General features: G+C 37.4%; 1 protein-coding gene across 2 annotated transcripts in view; it reads right to left on the reverse strand.

Moving 5' to 3' along the window:
• The window catches only part of LOC149540242 (uncharacterized), a 133,199-nt gene that overhangs the window by 48,533 nt on the left and 60,657 nt on the right, over positions 1–24,009 (reverse strand). For both annotated transcript variants that reach the window (XM_089801386.1, XM_089801385.1), the window contains exons 2-6: positions 16,988–17,087; positions 16,340–16,904; positions 15,976–16,230; positions 9,458–10,102; positions 7,733–9,362 (exon numbers count right to left, since the gene is read on the reverse strand). In XM_089801386.1, coding sequence (XP_089657512.1) covers positions 7,733–9,362; positions 9,458–10,102; positions 15,976–16,230; positions 16,340–16,904; positions 16,988–17,087 — 3,195 coding nt within the window. The remainder of the gene's footprint in view (positions 1–7,732; positions 9,363–9,457; positions 10,103–15,975; positions 16,231–16,339; positions 16,905–16,987; positions 17,088–24,009) is intronic.

A 24,009-nucleotide genomic window follows, 5' to 3' on the forward strand; every position in this document is an offset into this window, starting at 1 on the left:
AAGGAAGGGGGGCCCTCCAAAAGATTCTAGAAGGCACTAGTGTTCTTCTAGGGTTTTAATCAGGTTTCCTTGTTGTTGGGTTGGAGTCTTTGAAACTAGAGCGGTTTCCCCTTAGTTTTCTATGGTTAGAATCTTTTCTTGGAATTTCAGAGAAATGAACAATCACCTTAAGCAACATATATTGAAGTCTGCCTTACTTGAATCCAAAGTTGATATGGTTCTCATTCAAGAACAAAGATGAGTAAAGATAATTTAGACAAGGCAATGTCCCACATTTGGCCAAGTTCCTCTTGGATCTCACACGAGTCCAATGGTGCTTCTAGAGGGATGGCAGTTGCATCGAATGCAAACAAAATAACAAGAACTCTTTTACACTTCAATGAGAACTCCATTATTTTAGCTTGTCATGATATTATCACTAGATGATACTGGAATATGGTTAACATCTATGCTTCAAACTCAAGAGGACAAAGAAAGAAACAATGGGAGTTCCTTGACAATCTGATGAGAAATAGCCAGAACGTTAGATGGATGATAGCCAGAGATTTCAACACTCCTGTCCATCCCTTGGAGAAATTGGGTGGCTCTAGACACTTCTATAATATTATAACGGACTTGGGAGATTTCTTCCAATCTACTGGGCTGATGGATCTGGACCTAAAAGGGGCGAAGTTTACCCAGTCCTACAGGAGAAAAGGAAGAAGCATTATCCAAGTTAGATTGGACAAGTTTTCTCTTTCATCTCACTGGAGTAATACTGATGACTTCACCTTCGAAGCCAAACCCTGAACAAGGTCGAACCATAGTGTTATCCTCCTTGAATGGAAAGCAGGAAAAAGAATCTCTGGCCCTTTTAGATTTGAAATTATGTGGCAATCCAATTGAGTAAGTAAGTAAGTAAGTGGGTTTTATAGTCCACGACACTATGTCATAGTTTTTGGGTTTACATATGGTGATAGTGATATGGGACTACCTCGTACTCTTTTTCGAGAGGCGCTTGGCGCTACAAACAAGGCGTACATACCCTACCCCCCAGTGGGATTTGAACTTGTGACCTCTCTTTCAAGAGTACAAGTTCTCCACCACTAGGCCAACTCAGGTTGAAAATTAAGAGACTTGATATATGAATGGTGGCAAACTACGGCTAAGTCTTCTCCTTTGATTAATTTAAACTTAAGCTAGGAGTGAATAGAGACAAGGTTAAGAAATGGAACAAAGTGTCCTTTGGTAATATCTTTGATAAGAAAAAGGATTTAGAAGGTAAACTAGTGGTTTCTCCAAAGAAAGTGGAAGATAATATGAATGATCTGGACTGCCAAAAATTGGAAAAATCTTACAGGGACCAATGACTATCCATCTTTGCTTAGAAAGAAACCTACTAGTAACAAAAATCCAAGATCTAATGGCTCAAAGAAGGCAACATGAATACTAGATTCTTCCATCTTACTACTATGAAATACAAGAGTACAAAAAAATCAAATCTCTTACAGTTGCCAATGATATGGTCGTCTCGGAGGAAGATGACATTAATACTAAAGCTATAAACTATTTTCGTCAAAGAGGAGCTACTGATGATGGAGTTGATGACCCTTTTGACCTGTTAGGATGTATTCCTTTGCTTGTTTCCCTAGAGGACAATGTTGCTATGGCTAAAAGGATTGATAGAGAAGAAGTTACATGTGTTGCCCTTTCCTTCCAAGGTTTCAATTCTTTGGGGCCTGATTGGTTCCCTTGAGCACTCATTTAGGAATATTGGGATATTGTGGGAGATGATGTTTTCAAAGCGGTTTGTCACTTCTTCAGAACATGAATAATGGCCCAAATAAGACTAATCAAATACTTACCCCATTTGTATGGAAGACTTTCATCCTATCAGTTTCTACAATACTATTTACAAAACTATACCAAAGTCTTAGTAAACAGAATGAAGCCAATCCTCGAGAAAATTATCTCAAAAAATCAAAAAGGATTTGTTGGTGGGAGGAATATTATGGATGCAGTCATTTCTACTCATGAGATATTACATTCTATGAATGCCAATGACAAACTGACCATGGTTCTCAAGCTCGATGTTTCTAAAGCCTACAATAGGGTGAAATGGTATTTCCTTGAAAAAGTGCTAACTAAATTTTGTTTTCTTGAAAAATTCCTTAAGATGATTATGAACTATCTTACCTCTACATCTTTTGTTGTTCTTGTCAATGGTGCTCCCTTGGGATTTTTCACTACGGGTATTGGCCTCTAGCAAGGAGGCCCTCTCTCTCCCTATCTATTTATTATTGTGGTGGATGTCCTAAGTAGGAACCTAAACATACTCAAGATCTCTAACTATATTCGTGGGGTCAAAGATGCCTCTAACATTCCGCCCTCTACTCATGACCAATTCATGGATGACATCATCTTTTTTGGAGAAGCAATATTATCGAAAGCAAATGCTTGGAAGCCCCTTTTAGCTAACTATGCCAAGTTATCCGGTCAATATATCAACTTTCATAAGAGTAAGATTTTCGTTTTTAGTACTCCGCAAGACATTCAAAGAAACATTTATGTTGTGTTGGAATGCCAAATCCAATGTTTACCAAATATGTATCTTGGCCTACCCTTCTCGTCGGAGAAACTTAGTTTACTATACTAGAATAATGTCATTGACGAATTACAAAAGAAACTGGCCGCTTGGAAAGGAAAACTTTTGAGTTTGGGGGAAAGCTTCTTCTTCTTAAAGCTTGCCTCCAAAGCATCCTAGTGTACCTCATGTCCTTTTCCTTAATGCCTATGAAGGTGGCAAATTCCCTGGAGAAAATTCAAAAAAACTTGCTGTGGTTGGGAGTGGAGGAAAAGAGAAAGATTGCCCTTGTCAACTAGAATCAAGTGTGTAAATCTAAGGAGAATGGAGGCCTTGATATCAAGAATTTTAAAAGTATGAACAAAGCTCTGCTCTCTAAATTAGGTTGGTTAACCTTAGAAGGAGCTAAAGATTGGTCTAAAATCTTAGCAAGCAAATACTTACCTTTTGGCCCTTCTTGCTTGTACCTTAGTAAGAATAACTCTAATGGCAGCTCTGTCCTCTGGAAGAACATATTGAAAACCAAAGGCTTGATTAGAAGAAGTAGAATGCAAATAGGAAATGGTAGAAGAAGCTTATTTCGGGAAGAAATACATGGAAGGATGAGGTTCCCATCAAGAAGGCAGTTAATAACCAAGAACTAATGGATTGGTTGAGGGTGAATGTGGGGGAGAAGGTGAAAAACTACCTTGAATGGGGTAATGGCAATGCAAGATGAAAGGACTTAATTAGATTGTGGCAAGTCCAAAGAGATGCAATAATAATCAAGAACATAAGTAAGGAAGCAGTCACATATTTTATGGATATGCTCCCTGACCCTAATCTCTTTAACTAATTCCAAGAAGATAGATGGATTGGAGATATAACAATAATGGCCTATTCTTGCTTAGCTCTGCCTACAGGGTGCAAGAAGACAATCTTATGGGAGACAAATTTTGGAAGAACATTTGGATTCATAATCTACAACCTCAAATAAATCGTTTCCAGTGGGTCGTGGCTCACAAAAAAATCCTTACACTTGACAACCTATCTAAATGTGATTTGAAGCTAGCTAATAGATGTACTCTTTGTGAGAAGGATGCTAAGTCTATCAATCATCTATTATTACATTACTCTTTCATAGTTGAGATCTAGGATCTAGTGCTCAAGGATTGTCACCTATCATGGTGTTCCCCGAAACTATTAATAATTTGATGATTCAATGGACAATGTCTCCTTTCGCTCACCCTATCACTGTTAACACTTGAGAATTATATCTTCCTCTTGTCAGCTAGTGTGTTTGGAAAGAAAGAAACACCAGGATCTTTAGAGACCAAAATAAGGATGCTGCCTCCACTTTCCAAATCATCAAAAATGTCATCAGAGAAAGTGTAAATTGTGCTTACTTCCCCAAGAGCCTCAAGTTCCCTAGTATGCTAGACCTAAGGTTAAAACAAAATTGGAACATTAATCAAGGTTTGAGCATAAGATATGGAAAAGAAAAAAGTGCTACTAGATCCCACCTGAAAGGGGATGGATGAAATGTAATGTGGAAGGATGTTCTAAAGGTAATCTTGGTGTCATTGGAGCTAGAGGAATTATCAGAGATTTGAAAGGTGAAAATGGTTCTTGGCTTTGTGAAGTTGCTGAGAATAAGGTCTAACAACTATGCCGAGGCTATTGCAATGTGGTTTGGCATCAAAACTCTGCAGGACTTAGAAGTTGGTAATGTTGAGTTGGAAGGCGACTCAAAGCTAATTATTGACTTACTTCTAAACAAAGTTGAGTGCCCTTGGAGAATTTCCCTGATTATAAATGATTGTAGAAGACGGCTCTTATCCTTTAACAAAGTTATTATCAAACACACCTTAGAGAAGGGAATAAAGCTACTGACTATTTGGCTACATGGGTATTAAACTACAAGGAGTGGAAGATGGTGACTCAGATGGAGTGCACACAAGAGTTAATTCTAATTATTTTAAATGATAATAAAAAATATAATGGCATGCAATAGGAATACCAAAGGTGACAGGTGGATCGCTCTGCTACGGAATCATCAAGGTTCATTTTCTAAGAGTAGTAAAAGTTATAATCTGAGTGGGCCTTTGTTGAGGGTCAACCTCAACAAATGCATAAATAATTCTTTGAATCCCGTAAAGCTGAAAAGTATTGCCCATATTATTTCTTTAATCAAGCTTTGTTGTGTTAATCCCACCACATATATTCACCTCGTATTTCCCAAGGTGGTTAATAATAGCAATGTCAAGTATTTATAGAGGCGAGTTGTAAAGCTCTATTCAACCAAGGCTATATGTGTGGCATGTCATCATGATTTATCACATTTGTCACATCAAAAGTAGAGATAGACCCAGCTATGCGAAGTGGTACGACACAAGGATTGAGAGTAAGATTTGTGACAAGATTTTAGTCCTATTAATGACTACAATTTATATTTTGCATCACCCTTATTTGGAAACAAAATTTCCTTCTATGCCCTCTAAGTTCCTCAATAATATCCATAATCTTCAATTGTTAGAGGAAGTTTAGTGATGTTGCAGAGAAAAGTATTGTTGATCTAAACTTGGGTACTCAGAATTCCAAGCAATTGTTTGAGAAGGAGAAAACCATGGGAGGCCCACCGAAATGTGTTGAACCCAGAAATTGTAAAGCATTGGAGCAAAATAAAGAAATTTGGGGATATTTTGTTAAGGAGGGTTTGCATTTGTAAATCCACACAATGGAAGTCCACAACACTTTTCTCTCCTCTAAGTTTTCTAGTTTTTGGAACAAAGGATTGGTGGAAATTGGCAGTATCAAATTTGTGGTGACACCAAAACTAATTGGTTAAGCAACAAGCCTGGAATGTGTTGACGTTAAAGTGGAAAGGAAAGGTACATTGGACTATAGTAAATTTAGGCATAAGTTGGAGGAACTTGTCTGTATGAATTTTGTTAATGGGTATGATAAGCTCCCCCTCCCTAGCCCTTTTGGTGCCATTTTCTATTAGTTAATCAAGTATTTTACTCTTGAAGGTCACTACATAACCTATCATGGCTATCATTTTCCACTACTTAATATGCTTAGACATGGGGAGAAAGTTAACATTCTATTCTTCTTGTTTTCCTCTCTGGTCAATAGCATTGTCTTGAGAGAAAACCCTCCTATTCACCAAGGGCACATTTTTATCCTTTATCACTATGTTTGTCCTCACCACCTAGGTTTTCGTAGATGTCTCCCGCCCATAGATAAACCCAGAACCCTTGGAGCTTCTAATTCCTCTGTGGTTATTGAAAAAAAAAGGTGTTTATAAGCCCCAAATGGAGTCTACTCAAATTTTGGATAACCCTCATCCCACTAAATCTAAGAAAAAAATATTTCTTTGGAACAGTCCTTATTGATTGAGGCCCCCAAGTAACAGAAAAATGCTTCCATAAAATCCAGCCCTACTAGTACCCTTAAAAAAAGGAAAATGGTGGAAGAAATTATCGATATCAATAAAAATGAAGGGGAGGGATATTCTGCTAATGAGGAGGAGAGAAATATAGACTTCAAAAGGTAAAAGAGGAACTCTAGCTCTGGGGAGCAAAGATCCGCGAGGTTGGAAAATAAAAAGTGAAGAGTTATAAGGAAGAAAGGACTCCCATGATTCCCAAATGGAGGACAAGGTAGACGATATGGAAGTGGAGGAAATGCCAGAGAAAGCTGAATTTTGCTCCTCTGATAATGTCGATTTTGATGTGGAAGGGGAAGAAACTGATAATGATACTCAAGATATGAAAGTGGGGGTGGACTTAGACTTAAAAAAGATGAAGGGATGAAGATTAGTGAGAAAAATGACGTTAGAGAAACAATGTATTCTCTTTCCAATATCCAAAGGAATCTGGAAGACCTCAAGGACTGTGATAATAAATTTGAAGAAATAAATGAGAAAATAGATTTAAGCTAAATAAACAGTTCAATTCTATGGTTGCTAGTCTTGAATTGGGGGTGGTTGTTTCCTACATTTCTAAAGTGTAGAAAGAAACGATGAGAAACATCGCGTTTGGGGTCATCAACGAGAAGAGCAAACTGAGAAAGGTGAGCCAAGCCGAGGAAAATAATTGCAAGGACATAAAGAGTGCCACCCAAATCGAAAATTGGACTGAAGAGATCAAGTAACTCAATGAAGATTGGGTGAACATTAAACAGGCTTAGTTTATTTTCCTATGTTTTTGGTACTCTTTTTGGGTTTACTATAGGTTTCCTGCTTTTTGTGTTGTCTTACAAACATTTCTATAAACTCTCGATCATGGTGAGGTTTATTTTAACTGTTTACTCTATTTCCCTACTGTTGTTGGGGTACTAAGGCTTTGAACATGGTTATTAAGCTTAGTAGTTCAAAGTTTAGACTTAAGTAAGTGATAAGTGTGGATAGTTTAAACTATTCGAAGAATATGAATGATTTTGATTAATTTTGTCTTTTTGTAAGTTCTGGGTGGGACTCTAACCGGTGGGGATAGAGTGTGCTTCTCTTTTGCTTGGTTGTAATGGCCTAGGGCAGAGATGTTTTGATTACTTTGCCGTACATACATGTGAAATTGAGCTAAGAAAAATTAGACAATAAGAACTTACTCATGTTCCAATCTAGTTTAGATTTGTGGACACATCCTTAATCTCTTTGTTTGCTTAATTCAAGTAGCAAGTGAACTTGAACATTTATTCATTTGAATGAGTTATCATAATTTAATTTAATTTTTAGAATTCTTTTCCCTTTGATAAGTTTACATATAAATATGATATAAAATAAATAGTGTTTGCAAATACTTATACATAATCTATAAAATTGTGAGGATCAATTGAGTGATCTGAACTAATAATAATAAGGAAGCATGTGAAAAACCCTATATGATATTTTGAAACAAATATTATTTAGATTATTCTATCATTATTTAGTATACATATTAAATTCGTTGAGCATAGTTTTAAAATAATATATTTAAATACACTGTAATATACAAATCAATAGAAATTTGTGTCGAATCGACTCAGAATTACTCATATAAAAATTGACAAAATATAACTCTGACCTGTGTAGTTGTGCGAGTTTTAGAAGGTTTTTAAAGCAGCGTAACACAAAATAAAATATAGAAGATAATCTGTTTCAATCCTTTCAACGTATGCAAAACATTTGAAGTAATCTTAAACGCTTACCCGAAGCAGCACTTGGACCAGCAATGTCCCTTCCAGCAAAATACTCTCGCATTCTACTCAACCAAGCATAATCTTCGTTAACATTGTCTTGCGTCGAGCAAAACACTTTGCCTTCCACCGATTTGAGAGTAACAGGATTTCGACTCTTGTAACGCTTTGAGCATATATCCGATTCATAGGGAGCTGTGACAGAATAGAAGAGCTTCAGTCCACGGAAATACTTCTTCGCCAGCATTGTCTTATCCTTCACCCACTGCCTCAATTCTTCCGGGACAGAGACATCATTTAGATTTTCAAGTACCACGTCTTTAAAGCAATCAAGACAAGATTCAAGATCTTCATCGACTTCATAATTGTAAAGAAAAATGCCCTCGTACCTGACCTCATCATCATCCTCGCACTGCCAACTCACCTTGATTTCCTCTAATTGTGTGCACTCATCCATCTTTGGAAGTCCTCTCATCTTATTGTTGTGCTGCAGACATAATAACTGTAATTGATGGCAACCACTAATATCAGGAGGATCCAGAACCCAAATGCAATTGCACAAATTCAATTTCTTCAACTTCCTCAGCAATGAGAAGTTGGGAAACCTAACTAAGCATTTTAGGGTGTAAAAGTGAACATCCTCCAACATGACACAACATGTAAGATCCGGTGGCTCCCTAATTCTACATTTGCCAATTTCAAGCACAGTCAAATTTGATAAACGTCTGAAACTCGGAAGCTCTTCAAGCCCCCCCATATCCAATAGCCGAAGGTTTTCCAGTCTGTAGCAACACTCTAAACATTTGGGCGCTAACCAAGTGTCTGATGAGATCTGCAACTGTAGTGTCTTCAGAGCAGTTGGCAAATCTATATTCATAAAAGCCCTCATTGCACCGCAATCGCACAACACAATTTCGGATATTTTCTTGCATCCAACAAGGCGCGGTGGGGCAACCATCTTGCAGCAATCGACGAGGACAACACTTTGGAGCTCCACGCATTCTGTACAGTCGAGGGGGCCTTTCACTTCGGAACACGCGCTAAATTTCACTTTCGCCAAATGCCGCAAACCTTTTAACTTTGGGAACTCCAACAGGTACGCACATCGAACATTGATTTCTTTGAGACGAAAACACGGGGTAAGATCTCCCAGCTGATTGACCCTCTGGCCCACTGTAATGTCTATCTCGAGATGTTGTAACCCAATGAGGCTGCTTAGCTCGGGAAGCTCTAATGCTTTACCTAACCCTCTTATCTGAAGCCACGCCAGGTTTAACAGGTTTTCCATCCCATCAAGTGCTGACATGACTTTGCAGTCGTGTAGTGTGATGCTTCTCAGACTGTCCATCCGGCCCAAGTCAAGGCTGTTCACATTCTGCACATTTATGAGCTGAAGGACCAATAGTTTTTCAATAAACTTAGGAGCGATCTCGGACGGACTTCGACGCATGCATCCCTCCAACTTAGCCAATTCAAAACCTGCACTCTCCTGTGAAATGAGCCCTCGTGGTTCGTCGGCCTTGCAACACAGCCATCTCCCCATTTCATTTGCTTTACTTTGAGCGAACTCAAAATATAGGTCGTGTATGCGAATTTCAGGTTCGGATTCTTCAATAAAAGCCTTCTTACACAGATCCTCAACCTGAAACCACATATAGAAAATAAGTTGTCGACGGTTGTCGATTGCAATAACCAAATCACAAACCGAAAAGGTTTAAAGGAAAATATTCAACTCACTGCTTCTTCAATAAACTCGATATTTTCGTTGCAACTTACTGCAAGCCACTCCATAACATTGCGAGGAGACATATTGGGCGGTAAATATACGGTGAGAAGCATGAAAATGGTGCGATATTTTGGAGCTAAGTCATCAAAAGCTTTATCCAGTAAATTGACCACATCGTGCAAACCATAAAAACTTCGTTCTGCTAAACCATCTATCTCAGCAGCCCATTTTGACAAATTCGAGCCGTATTTAGCGTAGAGGTGGCTGCCAAAAGCTTTTAAAGCTAACGGATGAAATCTTCGACCCCTCGTACCACTGTCAAAACTGAGCTCTTTGAATGAGCATCTGTTTGCACACTTCAAAGCAAAAGCCTTATCCACCGTGCCCAACGCTAACTGTTCTGGAGACGTGCTATCCAACAACAGGGCTATCGCGTCATCGTCTTCAAGGCTTGGGACGCGCATGCATGACCGTGGGTTTATTTTGCAATGCTTTACTAGAACATCTGAGCTTCTTGCGCTCAACAGGATGCAGCTGCTTTCCCCGAAGTCTGCCTTCGTAAAATCTCTCACTTCGTCTATGTCATCTTCTGTGATATTGTCGAGAACCAACAATACCCTTTGGCCCTTCACTCTCCCGTACAACTTAACTTGTGCCTGTAAAGCATATTAGAAAATACAGAAGACATAAACATCTTGTGCAGGAGTCGTTAATTAAAATTATGGAGCTGTAAAGAGAATTGTATATGCTAACTATTGGGTGTACATGTGAAGTCCAACAGTCTTCCATTTATTATTCACAATTTATTATTGTTTTCCCTTCAATTGTTTGTCTCTTCATTTCTCTTGAGACTCTATATATATGTGTATTGGAGGTTCATTATTTCATATCGTATTTAAAGAGCTGAAGCTACAGCTGTGATGTAAAGTTCAGACTTCAACATTAATAAGAGATCTTCCCTACAGTGTGGACGTAGCCACAATTTGTGGTGAAACACAATAAAATCATGTGTTTGTGTTTTTCCTCTTTCTTGTTGTTCTGTTCTTTCTCAGTTTGCACTTTCAGCGAACTACACAATTGGTATCAGAGTTTGGCTTATCGCTGGAATCGATTTCGGTGTTTGAAAATTTGGAGTCGTGGAAGATTTGCGAGTGCAGAGATTCTCAGGACAGAATTTCAATTTGTGGAAAGTTCAAATGCATTCGTTGCTAGTCAAGCAAGAGTTGGCAGTAGCAATTGATGGAAAAGCAAAAAAAACCAACTGCAATGAAGGATGAAGACTGGGATAAAACTGATAAGAAGGCCAAGATGACAATCTTTCTTTCTTTATCACAGAATGTTTTATTCAATGTTCACAACGAATCTACAACGAAGGAAGTTTGGGATAAACTTCAAAGTACATACGAAACGGCCTCAGCTGCAAACGAAATATTCATTATGAAGAAGCTCTACAAGCTGAAAATGAAGGATGGGACTGCGATGTCAAATCACATAAACGATTTGAACACTTTATTATGTCAAGCAACCTCGATTGGCATGACACAAGATGATGAATCTAAAGCTATCATCTTGTTGTATTCAGTACCTGACAGCTGGGATCTCATTCTCACAACAGTTAGTACTTCTAACTCCTCAAAGAGCAAGCTGATCTATGATGAAGCAATAGCAACTCTATTTGGTGAGGATATGCGGAGAAGCAACAAGGAATCCTCATCCGGTGAAGCCTTTATGGCAGTTAGGATCGAAAATAGACGAAAAAGCCAAAATAGAGGTAGACACAATCATCATAGAAGATCAAAATCAGCTAGACGCTCGAAGTCAAAGGAGAGAAAAGGAGGAGACTACTGGTTTTGTGGCAAAAGTGATCACGTGAAAAAGGATTGTAGAGGTTATAAAAGAGCACAAGAACGAGTGCGATAAAGTCAAACCAACACCATCTATGACAAAGATGATAGTGTACTAATTTTATCTACAGCCGAGACTACTTCAGCCTCATGGGTTTTGGATTTCGGTCTTCATGTACGGAATACTTCTCGAATTATCAAGAAGGTAAGTTCGGTGAGTGTACTTGGGTGATAATAAAGCATGTGAAATAGTAGGCAAAGGTGATATTTAATTATCTTTGAAAGGAGGTGTTAAATGACTTTTAAAAGATGTGCGTCATGTTCCAAAACTAAAGAGAATTTTGATTTCCGTAAGTCAGCTATATGCACAAGGTTTTGTCACTTCTCTAACCGATTGATGGAAAGTCACAAAAGGATCCATGTTAGTTGCAAAAGCAGACAAGATTGAGAGTTTATATATTGTTAAAAATATCGGTGAAGTGGGGGCTGCCATGATAGTTGAAGACAGCAATTCAGAATTGTGGCATCAAAGGCTCGGTCACATAAGTAAAAATGGCCTTGCTACTATGCATAAAAAGGAGCAATTACCAGGGCTGAAATCAGTTGACTTACAATTTTTTGAACATTTTCTCTATGGAAAACATAAGCGGGTCAACTTCTTGAGGACTGGACATGAAAAGAAAGGTACTCCTTTGGCCTTCGTCTATTTCGATGTGTTCAGACCCACTGAGGAAAGCTCTATTGGAGAAGCAAATTTCGTTCTCACTTTCCTTGATTGCACAAGAAAGGTATGGATTTACATATTGCATAAGAAATCTAATGTTTTCAGCAAGTTTAAATTTTTTAAGGCTTTAGTTGAGAATCATATTGGTCACAAAATAAAGTGCTTGCAAACGGACAATGGTGGAGAATTTTGCTCATTGGAGTTTGATTCATTTTGCATAGATAATGAAATTCATAGAATCAAGATTGTTCCATTTACCCTGCAAAAAAATGGAGCAACGGAGAGGATGAATAGAACAATCTTTGAGAAATCTCGCTGTATGCTTTCTAATGCCAGTTTAGGCAAGGAGTTTTGGGCAAAGGCATGTAATACAGCAGTATACTTAATCAACCGAAGTCCCTCTTCTTGGTTGGACTTTGGCATACCAAAGGAAGAATGGCTAGGAAAGAAAATCTCATATTCTCACATCCGGGTGTTGGATGTGAAGCTTACGTACATGTTTCAAAGGAGAAAAGAAGGAAGCTTGATCCAAAATCACAAAGAGGCATATTTGTGGGCTATGGTGAAAATCCATTCAGTTTCAAAATTTGGGATCCAGTTGAGAAGAAAATTATCTGTAGAGATGTCGTCTTCAATGAGAAGGTATTTCCAACATTACGTAAGGAAGAAAATATGGTATGTGAATATGCCCCTTTCTCTATTTTTGATAATAACACATGCTGATAGAAATCAGAACAATATTTCTTCAAATACTCTATCTCCCACTTCAATTATAGCTCTTGCCCCTCTTTCCTCCTCTTCTACAAGTATGTGGAATCAAAATGATCAACATGGTGAACAAAATTCAAATTTTTACAACCAAAGTGATAATGCTGCATCCTCAAATTTAAATCAAAACAAAGATGATAATCCTCTGTTTGAGTACAGACACTTTGGAAAATATGTTGATCACGGCACACTCCCTGCCGATTCACTTGGTCACAAGAATTTTAGTATTGAGAATATGCCACTCACGGGTGAGGTGGACTCCACGCAGGAGCCTCACTCGTGGTCTTCCTCACACTACAATAATAGCGATTCTGTCGTCCAGCTTGGGCAACAACTTCCAAACGTTGGCCACTTCTAGCACATCTGGCAGATTGACCACACACACAAAGTTGGCACATTTGGTCAATGCACCAAAGACCATGTCCAACGCAACGACATAATTGGCATAGTGGATTGTGGGCATGGTTCTCTCCCTCGCGACGGACCATCCACCTCTTCAAAAGGTCACGTTGGAGATGTGCAGACTGCTGTCAAACAACAATTGAATCTACCAATGGTTGAAGACACACGACATAACCATTGCACAACGATCTCCCATATTGACAGGGAGGAAATCGCTGACAAGGATAACTCACATGAACAACCCAAATATACACAACCGCAAGTTCATTACCATCACATAGCTTAGACCAGGCATGTATCGCGTGAAACTGTTGTCAATACCAACAAATCCTCTAATGAAGCACGATCCCTTGCTCACATCCTTCTCCCAGGTTCAACACACAATCATGACAGAAGCCAAGGTCAAGTTGACAAAGGCAATACAGCAGAAGGTAGACACAATCAGGATTGTGTCGATACAACCATTGGCAGAAGTCAAACTAAAAATTTTAGTAGCAAACTTCCTTCATGGTAGAGAAGCAACAGTAATTCAAGTGTGGGAATGGTGTAAACCAATATTAATCACTCTAATTCTAAGAAGAGTTATTTCACATCTTCTAAAGGTAGTGATTATGAATCACTGAGAAAGACTTCTCATGACATTGAAAAGGAACATGTTGACGACAGGATACAAAATGGGGATAGTTTTCAAGGGCTGAGAAAATTTACAAGACAGAGAAAGCTTCTTGCCTAATTCTCTGATTATGAACTCTTGTACTCCGAAGAAACAGAGCCAAAACTTTTACTTTCAAACCAAGTTGAACCTACAAGCTTCAGAGAAGCTCTCAAAGCATCAGACTCTCACAAATGGGAGGCAACAATGCAGGAAGAGATGGATTCTCTGTTGCAAAACAAAACTTGGGATTTGGTTTCTTTGCCACCAAATCAGAAAGTACTAAAAAATCGATGGATTTATCGGTTGAAAGATCAAGGCAAAAATCAGAAGCGTTACAAAGCCAAGTTGGTTGTTAAAGGTTTCGATCAACAAAAGGGCATAGATTTCAATGAAATCTTCTCACCTATGGTCAAGATGACTACAATCTGGGCTATTCTTGGTTTAGTTGGTGCTCGTGATCTTGAACTTGAACAACTGGATGCCAAAACGACATTTCTCCATGGTGATCTGAATGAAGAAATCTACATGATGCAGCCCAAGGGATTTATTAAACGTGGTAAAGAAAACCTATATTGCAGATTGAGGAAAAGCTTGTATGGTCTCAACCAAGCTCCGAGGCAGTAGTACCTCAAATTTGATTGATTCATGACTAAAAATAACTTCATTCAGTGTGAATCTGATCGATGTGTCTACTACAAGAAGTTACCTAATGGTCCCTTTGTTCTTTTATTGCTCTATGTTGATGACATGCTAGTTACCGGTTCATCTATGAAGCTGATTTCAGAATTGAAAGAGAAGATGTCACAAAGGTTTGCTATGAAAGACTTAGGGGCAGGGAAACGGATACTTGGCATGGACATTATCTGTGATAGACACGAGGGAAATAAAGCTTTCTCAAGAACACTATGTTCTCAAAGTGTTAGAAAGATTTGGCATGGCGGATGCCAAACCGGTCAGCACTCCTCTTGCTGATCATTTCAAATTATCTTCAGCCATGTGTCCCAAGACACAAGAAGAACAAAACTATATGAAGAACATCTCATATTCTTCAGCAGTGGGTAGTCTTATGTATGCAATGGTTTGCACTTGTCCGGATATCACCCAAGCAATGGGGGTTATCAGCAGATTTATGAGTAATCTGGGTAAACAACATTGGGATGTGGTTAAGTGGATCTTAAGATATCTTAAGGGCACTCCTAATTTTGTATTGTGTTTTGGTGACAAAGACACTTCACTCAGAGGTTATACTAATTCAGATATTGTTGGAAATTTAGATAATAGAAGATCTACTACTGGTTATAACTTATGTATTTACCTTTCCTGGAGCAGCGACCAGTTGGGCATCGAAGTTGCAACTAGTGGTCCCACTTTCTACTACTGAGGCTGAATACATTGCTCTCACTAAAGGAGCAAATAAGTTGATTTGGTTGCAACATCTATTTGGTGATTTTGATTGTCCTCAACAAGGATCAACCTTGTATTGTGATAGTAAAAGTGCCATTGACTTAGCCAAAAATGCAGTTTTTCATAGTAGGACTAAGCATATTGAGGTACAATATCATTTCATTTGAAGTAAACTTGACCAGAGAAAACTTCAAGTCCTGAAGATTAACACCAAGGAGAATCCAGCTGATGCATTCACAAAGGTTGTTCCACGAGAGAAGTTCGAGTTCTGCCGAGCTTCTCTCGACGTTGCAAAGAAATAACAGTAGGGGAATTCAAGGGAGACTCATACATTACAACAGTTGGACTTCAAGTGGGGGTTTGTTGGGTGTACATGTGAAGCCCAACAGTCTTCCATTTATCATTCACAATTTATTATTGTTTTCCCTCCAATTGTTTGCCTCTTCATTTCTCTTGAGACTCTATATATATGTGTATTGGAGGTTCATTATTTCATATCGTATTCGAAGAGCTGAAGCTACAGCTGTGATGTAAAGTTCAGACTTTAACATTAATAAGAGATCTTCTCTGCAGTGTGGACGTAGCCACAATTTCTGGTGAACCACGATAAAATCATGTGTTTGTGTCTTTCCTCTTTCTTGCTGTTTTGTTCTTTCTCATTTGCATTTTCAGCGAACTTCACACCAACGAAGAACATCTCCTAAACAAATTAGAACATACGAATTTACTCACTTGGTCTTTTATCAAGTTTTCAAGATGCGATTGAGGGCAGTGAATGAGATGCTGCAGGGCAAGTTTTGCTCTTTCGAATGAATCGCCTCTGGAAAATTCCAGATGGCACACTTTGCCTTCAAAATCCTTCAATTTGAGATTACAGAATGCCTTGGCAACTGTTGTTTTCCCTTCACCCGCTATTCCATGCAATCCAGCAATTCTGATACCTTTATTGTTGGGATGCACTTTATTTTTCAAGAAATCTTCAACCTCCTGTAATGAATAAATTAGTTAAAACGGTATGCATATATACGTCACATTGCAGTAAAAGGAAAGGAGGAAAGGAAAAGAGATGGAAAATAAGGTAGGGAGTTGTTTTCACCTGACACATTCGGAGCTCGCCTTGCATAAAAGGGACATGATACCTTGGAGAAGCTGCTGGAAGTTTGCGCCAGATTTCTTTCACTATTTCATCTCTGAACTGGACTTCATTGCCACCTTCACTAAACTTCAGTCCATTAATCGGCCGTATTGTTTTCAATGCTTTGTGCCATCCGACACATTGTTGCTCCTCTATACCAATCTCTTTCCACTTTTCGTTGAGTGCCGCAGTTTGCTTCAGATATGCGGGTGAAATAATACAGAACAATGGTAAAATTACGGGAGGGGAATTTGTGCCTTGAGCCTTGACGCAAGCATCGAGTTCGAGCATTGGCCACTTTGATTCCAAGAATTCCTTAGAAAGAAGAAAAATTGCTACTCCGCATGTCTCCACGGCTTCAAATATACGAGGGGGGAAAACATCCCCAACTGGCAAACTTTCATCACGATCTTCATCAAAGAAGCAGGACAAACCTTGGTTTGTCAGATCTCTGTAGAGCTGCCTAACAAAATTTTTCTTCTTCCCACTGTGACTGAGAAATACATCAAACTTGTGTCCCTGGTTCCTGTAATTCGAAACAAAGAGTAAGATTCATATTGTTGGATTCAATTAGTAGAGATAGGTACGTTTAAATAAAACGCATATCACCTGCGCGACCGTTTGTTTGGTTGAGAGGACTCATTTGTGCGTAACTTCTTCAATTGACTGGTCTGGGTCTGATCCGTTGAGCGGCATCTTGCACATAGCTCTTCAAACAATAAATTGGACACAGATCACCACGATGCACGCATAATTGTCCAGGGAAAAAAGGTTTCATAAGACTTTTGTAATTATAAAACACCCCTGGATCATAAAATATATCCTCTTTTGATGTTTATATGAAATTTAAGCGATCCATAGCAAAGCATTCAATAACTTTCAATTTTATAAATTTTAACTAGCCCATCCGCCTAACCTTAACAAGTGTGATACTTTAAGGGATAAGATACGGTTAAGTAGATGCAATCTGATTGATTGATTGCGGAAGTCATTTTATTAAAGTGATCTGCAAAGTAAAAACTATTTTACAATCCGTGCAAAGTCGAAAATAAATTTCTACACAAGCCTATTTAAAATTTATATCCTGATAAAACATCAACTTCGAAGTTTTCTTCTAAAGCTGTTGGAAGGGCGCTTAAGCATGCAATCCCTTTTGGAGAAGACTATTACTATCATTTTCTATTTTGTTTTATTTGTAAAAAGCATGCAAGATCTTTGATGGGTTTCAGGTATCGGCTCTGCTCAAAAATTTGGACTTCAGCAGAGGATAAGGGAAATGAAAGACAAACACATAACGCAAGTGTTTGTTTTTGACAAACCGATGGGAAAATGAAGCTCAATAGAAATAACAGAAAATTGCATCATAAACATGAACGGATAAATTTTTAAATTTCAGCACCGAAGGCGAAAATGACCATCGAATAAAATGGCAAAGAAAATGCGCACAAACAGGGACCATTTACACAAATAGAGGATATCATTAGCAATGATTTTTTGTAAAGCACCGCACTAACAATAAAGTTGATCTAAACCAATCATTATACCACTGAGCATGCTAGTTGTTTAATTTGAGTTACAAGTATTTAGGTTTTTTGTTTCATTAGTTTAATTATACTTTTGAAGGCTACCTAATGCTTCCAAAAATTAAACAAAATAGGGAGGTTTCAGAGATCCAAGAAACTATTTTTCCTTTTCTTATTTTATTTTCAGTAACTTATTAGCAGAAAGCTACAGCACAATTCTGATGATTGACAAGATATGGAATATCAAGATTGTGTATGTTGGCCCCCAATGCTCTACATCTTAAAGAGGACGAATTTTGCAACATGCAGCCAACCATTTGCCTGCTTTTTAATTGACCTGGTACTATGGACATCTTAAATGTTCGATTACTTTTTATGTTTTAGCAATCAAATGGATAATCACTGAGTCTTGTCCAGTAGAATATAGTGTTGGAGACGTGGATTTTATCACTTTAGTGAAGTATGAATGTGATTTCGGATTGTTCAATAAGTAAATGTTCTCATTCTTTAGGTTTTTACAATTTTAAGACTGTCAGATCTGCTCAGGCTATCTGATATTTCATGATTGTTTGTGTTGAAAATCATCATGAAGACATGGTACATGCCATATGCTTATAGACTTAATTTTATATCTTCTTTGAAAGAGAATAATTGGTGAAAAGAACTACCATTTTGTGAGTGAAAAATATAGTCAATTGGAAAAACATCATGAAGACATGGTACATGCCATATGATTATACACTTCATTTTTATATCTTATTTGAAACAGAATATAGTTGGTGGAAAAACAAACGCCTTAATTTTTTCCATTGTCATCTCTTTTCCATTTTGATTTATAAAAATAAAATAGGAATATTTACATTGACTAGGCATGATAGAATAGTATAATCCAACAGTTGCCTGTAAACAGATAACAGAGAAACAAGTGTTGATAACGGCTGCTTACACATAGAGCATAGTTCATGTCTCGTCTTGTAGTCTTGACAACAAATCAATAGCACAAATGCATACGTTTCATATAATATCCATGACAACAAATTAGTGGTACAAGTTTTTATCGATTGCCAATTTGCTATTTTGAATGGAATTCAACAATGAAATATCTTCTCATAAACATAAGTTAGCTCCTAGAAAATCGATCAGCAGCATATAACTATCCTGCTATTATTGTAGACCTTAGTCTTTTTGCAACTATGTCATCATATTGCATATGGTAAAAGACAGTCTATTCAACATATAGCTTTAATCAACTAGATTGGGAACTTTCCTCTGTTAATTTGAAATTTGAATGACTGACAGCTTCAAGTTTTTCTTGTAAGAGTGCATTCTTTTGATATAAACCATTGCATAAAGTGATTGGCATAACCCATTGGCCATGCCCAAATGCACATTACTAGGACTGGACGTGAAAGCAGTGGGAACTCTTGTTATTGCTCCCCAAAATAGATGCTTCCCATAAATGAGCATCTGCTCTGAATAGGAGGCATTTAGACCAAGAGGCTACAGAAGAAGATAGTAGAACATTACAGAAGACGGGGTACTTGGATAAATGAAATAACAAATAAATGATTAGATGGGATATTATCTTGAATGTATTCGTGAATACTTAGAAGAAGATTAAAGCATAACATGAAAGAGAATTTTAGGAGGTCTGTATATATAAAGAATATAAGAAAGAAACAACACAAAATGCCTCTTATGAACATTATTAGGGGAAAACAGGAACATGAGTTGTTTCGCAGAATGCCTCAAAGAAATGTGGTTTCGTCGACTGCAATGCAAAAAGTACAAAAAACCCAATGAATAATGTAATCACATTAATCTATTTGAGTTCAAATATAACAGAAGATAAGATGAATAAACTTGAATCATTTTGAGAGACCAACATGGTTTGACCTAACATAGATATTAGAGCAAAATAGAAGGGCAGTAGTGAGCCCATGCCTATTACTTGAGCTGGCATCCATGGGTTTAGACATCGTATGAGACCCAGAGAGGAGAGATTCAGAGCACTCATATTGGTACATTATAAAGAAACTCCGATCGCTAAATTAACTTAGAGATAAGCATGTCTTAAAAAAGTAAAAAATTTCTCCATAGGTGATACAAAGAATATCAGTTCTTCAAATGAAGGCAGAGTAGACAACTAGAGTGTTTGTTCATATTGGCACATATCAGTGAAACACGGGGACGCGCACGCCTCTCAAAACCTTGAAGTACCCCATTCCCAATACGTCTTCACACTGGGTACTTGGAGTACCCAAGTATCCTAACCTCCGCCATTCTGCAGCCACACTGTACACAAATGGGTACTTGAATTTTGATTTTTGAAAGTTACTGTTGGGTTTGTACGATTTTACTATGTTATATGTTCATTGGTTCTAGTTAATGTTGAAATTTTGTTATGTTCAAGTATTTCAATTTAGTATGTCATACTAAAACATTATTTCATGACTATCATTTCAAGTTCTACATGTATAGGATACAGCACACCCCATCCACCCACCGCCCGCCCCACTGCCATCCCCGCACCTTCTGAAATTGAAACCCTTCATCCCCCTATCTCAGAAACTCATCCCAATGTCCCAACGTACCTAGTAAGAGTGTTACACTAGTACATAATGAAAATAATCCTACATCCCAATCACTTCAAAGGCCAAATGTTTTAAAAACAATTTACGTCAATCATCTTCACCAAACGATAAAGAAACAAAAAAGAATCCATACTCAACTCCCTACTACTATTTCTTTAATTGGTTTAAAAAAGAACTATATAATTACAAAGATTATAAATTCCTATTTTGTCAATTTGAGACAACTTTGATGCTTGAACACTAGGAAATTCAAAGGGAAGCCTAGTATATACACCCAATAAGTTTAACCAAGTAGAAAATGAGCTTAGAGGGATAAATTCAAACTTACCCTCTTTCAATCTCCTTTTAGAGCGTTATCAGCTTAATAAGAAGTGGAAAGCGTATTTCTATCCTGATTCATGAAACTGAAGTTTTTGATTCTAATTGTTTTCCTAGAAGGCTTCTTATGCTTGAAGATTCTTGCAGGACTGGAGAGTGCCCAACCGTCACCTCAACTCCGACTAGCACCAGCCCCTGAAGTCTGGTTCCCATCATCGGAAACAAGAGAAGACAACACCATAAACTGTTGCAATGTCTTTCCCAAATCCTCCAAAAAGATGTTTGGGTCTCACAATGAGATGCCTTTTATCCTTCGCTTGTTGCTCCTCTTTATCAATCAGCAAGTGATCAACTGAAGCGACAACAACAATAACACTTCTGGGACTTAAATTTGGCTTGTTTGGAGTTGACTTTAGCAGCTTTCTTGTCAGCAACATAAGCACTCATGTGGCCCCCCGCAATTTTGACTCCTAACTCAAAAATGTCAGCCTGATCTATGTGAAACTATTTCTTCCGCACCAAACTGATCTAGACGTAAAAAGCCTAGGCAACATCCATAGAGGGCTCTCATAAACAGGGTGAGCACTGGAGATGTCTTTCTCGCTTCTATGCTCTGTGGGTCTTTTATTAACCACCCCAAATGTTGCAGTTGTAGGACTGATTTGATCTGCAAAATCCAACAATCCTACCTCTCCAGCTTTTCAACTAGCCAACCTTTGTTTCTTCGTGCTTTAGTTGGTCAGACTTTTTGTTTTTGCTATGGTTATTCTTGGTGGATGTCGCCTTGCTCTTGATAAAATACAGAAATGATGAGAAGGATAGTCTCTTTGGAGTGTTATAAGAAGCACATACCTTAGAATCTCCGGCTACTGCTGCTATTTGTAGTGATGACTGTGGTGGCAGTGGATACCTTAGAGGAAACCCCAAATTGATTTCATAGTTCACTGAATGGATATGGTCTCCCTTAATAAACTGAAGCAATTTTAAAAGTATTGTAACTTTAATCTTATTGATAAATGGTGTTCATCTTTATCAAACCATATTCAACTTAAAAGAGTAGTAAAACAAGATTGTAGCAAACCCTGTTGGTTACCAAAATCAAAAATGGGAAATCCATGAGTTATGCCAATTCTTTGATAGGATTACCCAATCAGTTTTGTTTAACGAATGGGATTGATTTCGATTCCTTTGCACTTTGGGCTTTGCTACACTTAGGTGGGTAAACTTTCACCTCGAACCTGATAACCTTGTACAAAGCTCTTATATAGCGAGTTTAAACCTGGTGAGTTCTCTGGTTATCAAAATAAAGTTGAATGATGTGCTTGAAATGAGTGAATGCTTTTGTATAATGTCATCAATAATTGATTAGATGCTTGCAAGAAGGAAGTATAAAAATTTCGGACTCCAAAATTTATAAATCAAATAACTATATTTCAATGATTTTAAAAGACCAGCACCTTTGCTTATGGGACAACAAGGATTATTACGTAAAATTTTATGAGACATTATTTATTAAACATTACTAATTATTCTTGTGTTCTACAAGAAATATATTCAATATGCAATTCTATGTTAACCAAAAGGAATTTAACTTCTTAGGTGGAAAGTCCGATTAGCCAAAGACAAGGAAACTTATGTATAATTCACACCATCCCTATTTGTTAAACACCGAATGCGAAAAATACCTAATGCAAAAATTTTGACAGAATAATTTAATAATCCTCTTCTTGATCATGAAGGACGAATCGTAATTTTAATCTCTCTATCTTAGAATAGGTAAAAAATTTCTCCATAGGTGATACAAGTGTTTGCTTTTGCCAAACCGATGGGAACATGGAGCTCAATAGAAATAACAGAAAATTGCATTGTAAACATGAATGGATAAAATTTTAAATTTCAGCACCGAAAATGAGCACCGAATAAAATGGCAAAGAATGTGGGCACAAGCAGGGACCATTTACACAAATAGAGGATTATCATTAGCAATGATTTTTTTTTTGTAAAGCACCGAACTAACAATAAAGTTGATCTAAATCAATTATTATAGAACTGAGCATGCTAGTCGTTCAACTTGAGTTACAAGTATTTTAATTTTTTAATTTCAGTAGTTTGATTAGACTTTTGAAGGTTACCTAATACTTTGAAAATTAATAGGGAGGTTTCAGAGATCCAAGAAACAAATTTTTCTTTTTCTATTTTCTTTTCAGTAACTTATTAGCAGAAAGCTACAGCAAAATTCTGATGATTGACACGCTTTGGGATATCAAGATTGTCTATGGTGGCCCCCTGTGCTCTACATCTTAAAGAGGACGAATTTGCAACATGGAGCTAACCATTTGCCTGCTTTTTGATTGACCTACATGGTACTAAGTACATCTTAAATGTTCGATTACTTTTTTATTTTAGCAATCAAATGGATAATCATTGAGTTTTGTCCAGTAGAATATAGTGTTGGAGACGTGGATTTTATCATTTTAGTGAAGTATGAATGTGATTTTGGATTGTTCAATAAGTAAATGTTCTCATTCTTTAGGTTTTTACGATTGTTCAATAAGTAAATGTTCTCATTCTTTAGGTTTTTACGATTGTTCAATAAGTAAATGTTCTCATTCTTTAGGTTTTTACAATTTTAAAACTGTGTCAGATCTGTTCTGGCTGTCTGATATTTCATGATTGTTTGTGTTGAAAATCATCATGAAGACATGGTACATGCCATATGATTATATATCTTCTTTGAAATAGAATATAGTTGGTGGAAAGAACTACCATTTTGTGAGTAAAAAATATAGCCAATTGACAAAAACAAACACCTTAATTTTTTTCCATTGTCATCTCTTTTTCATTTTGATTTACAAAAATAAAATAAAAATATTTACATTGACTAGGCATGATAGAATAGTATAATCCAACCGTTGCCTGTAAACATACATCAGAGAACAAGTGTTGATAATGGCTGCTTACACGTAGAGCATAGCTCATATGTCTCCTCTTGTAATCCTGATAACAAATCTATTGGGAATAGTAATCCCAACACCCAGTGCACCTACAGTGTTAGAATTGAATTGCCTTATCTTGTGGTCGCTTTCTCCGAGGTTAGTCTTATCCAGTATTCAATGTGCTGCAAAATAATTTATTATATTACCAGTTATCCATATGCAGCCATGTGAAATTGTAGAGCTGGATTTAAATGTTTGGA

This window comes from Cupressus sempervirens, chromosome 9 (assembly GCF_028749045.1).
Source record: "Cupressus sempervirens isolate cs-2001-9-10 chromosome 9, ASM2874904v1, whole genome shotgun sequence".
Lineage (NCBI taxonomy): Eukaryota > Viridiplantae > Streptophyta > Pinopsida > Cupressales > Cupressaceae > Cupressus > Cupressus sempervirens.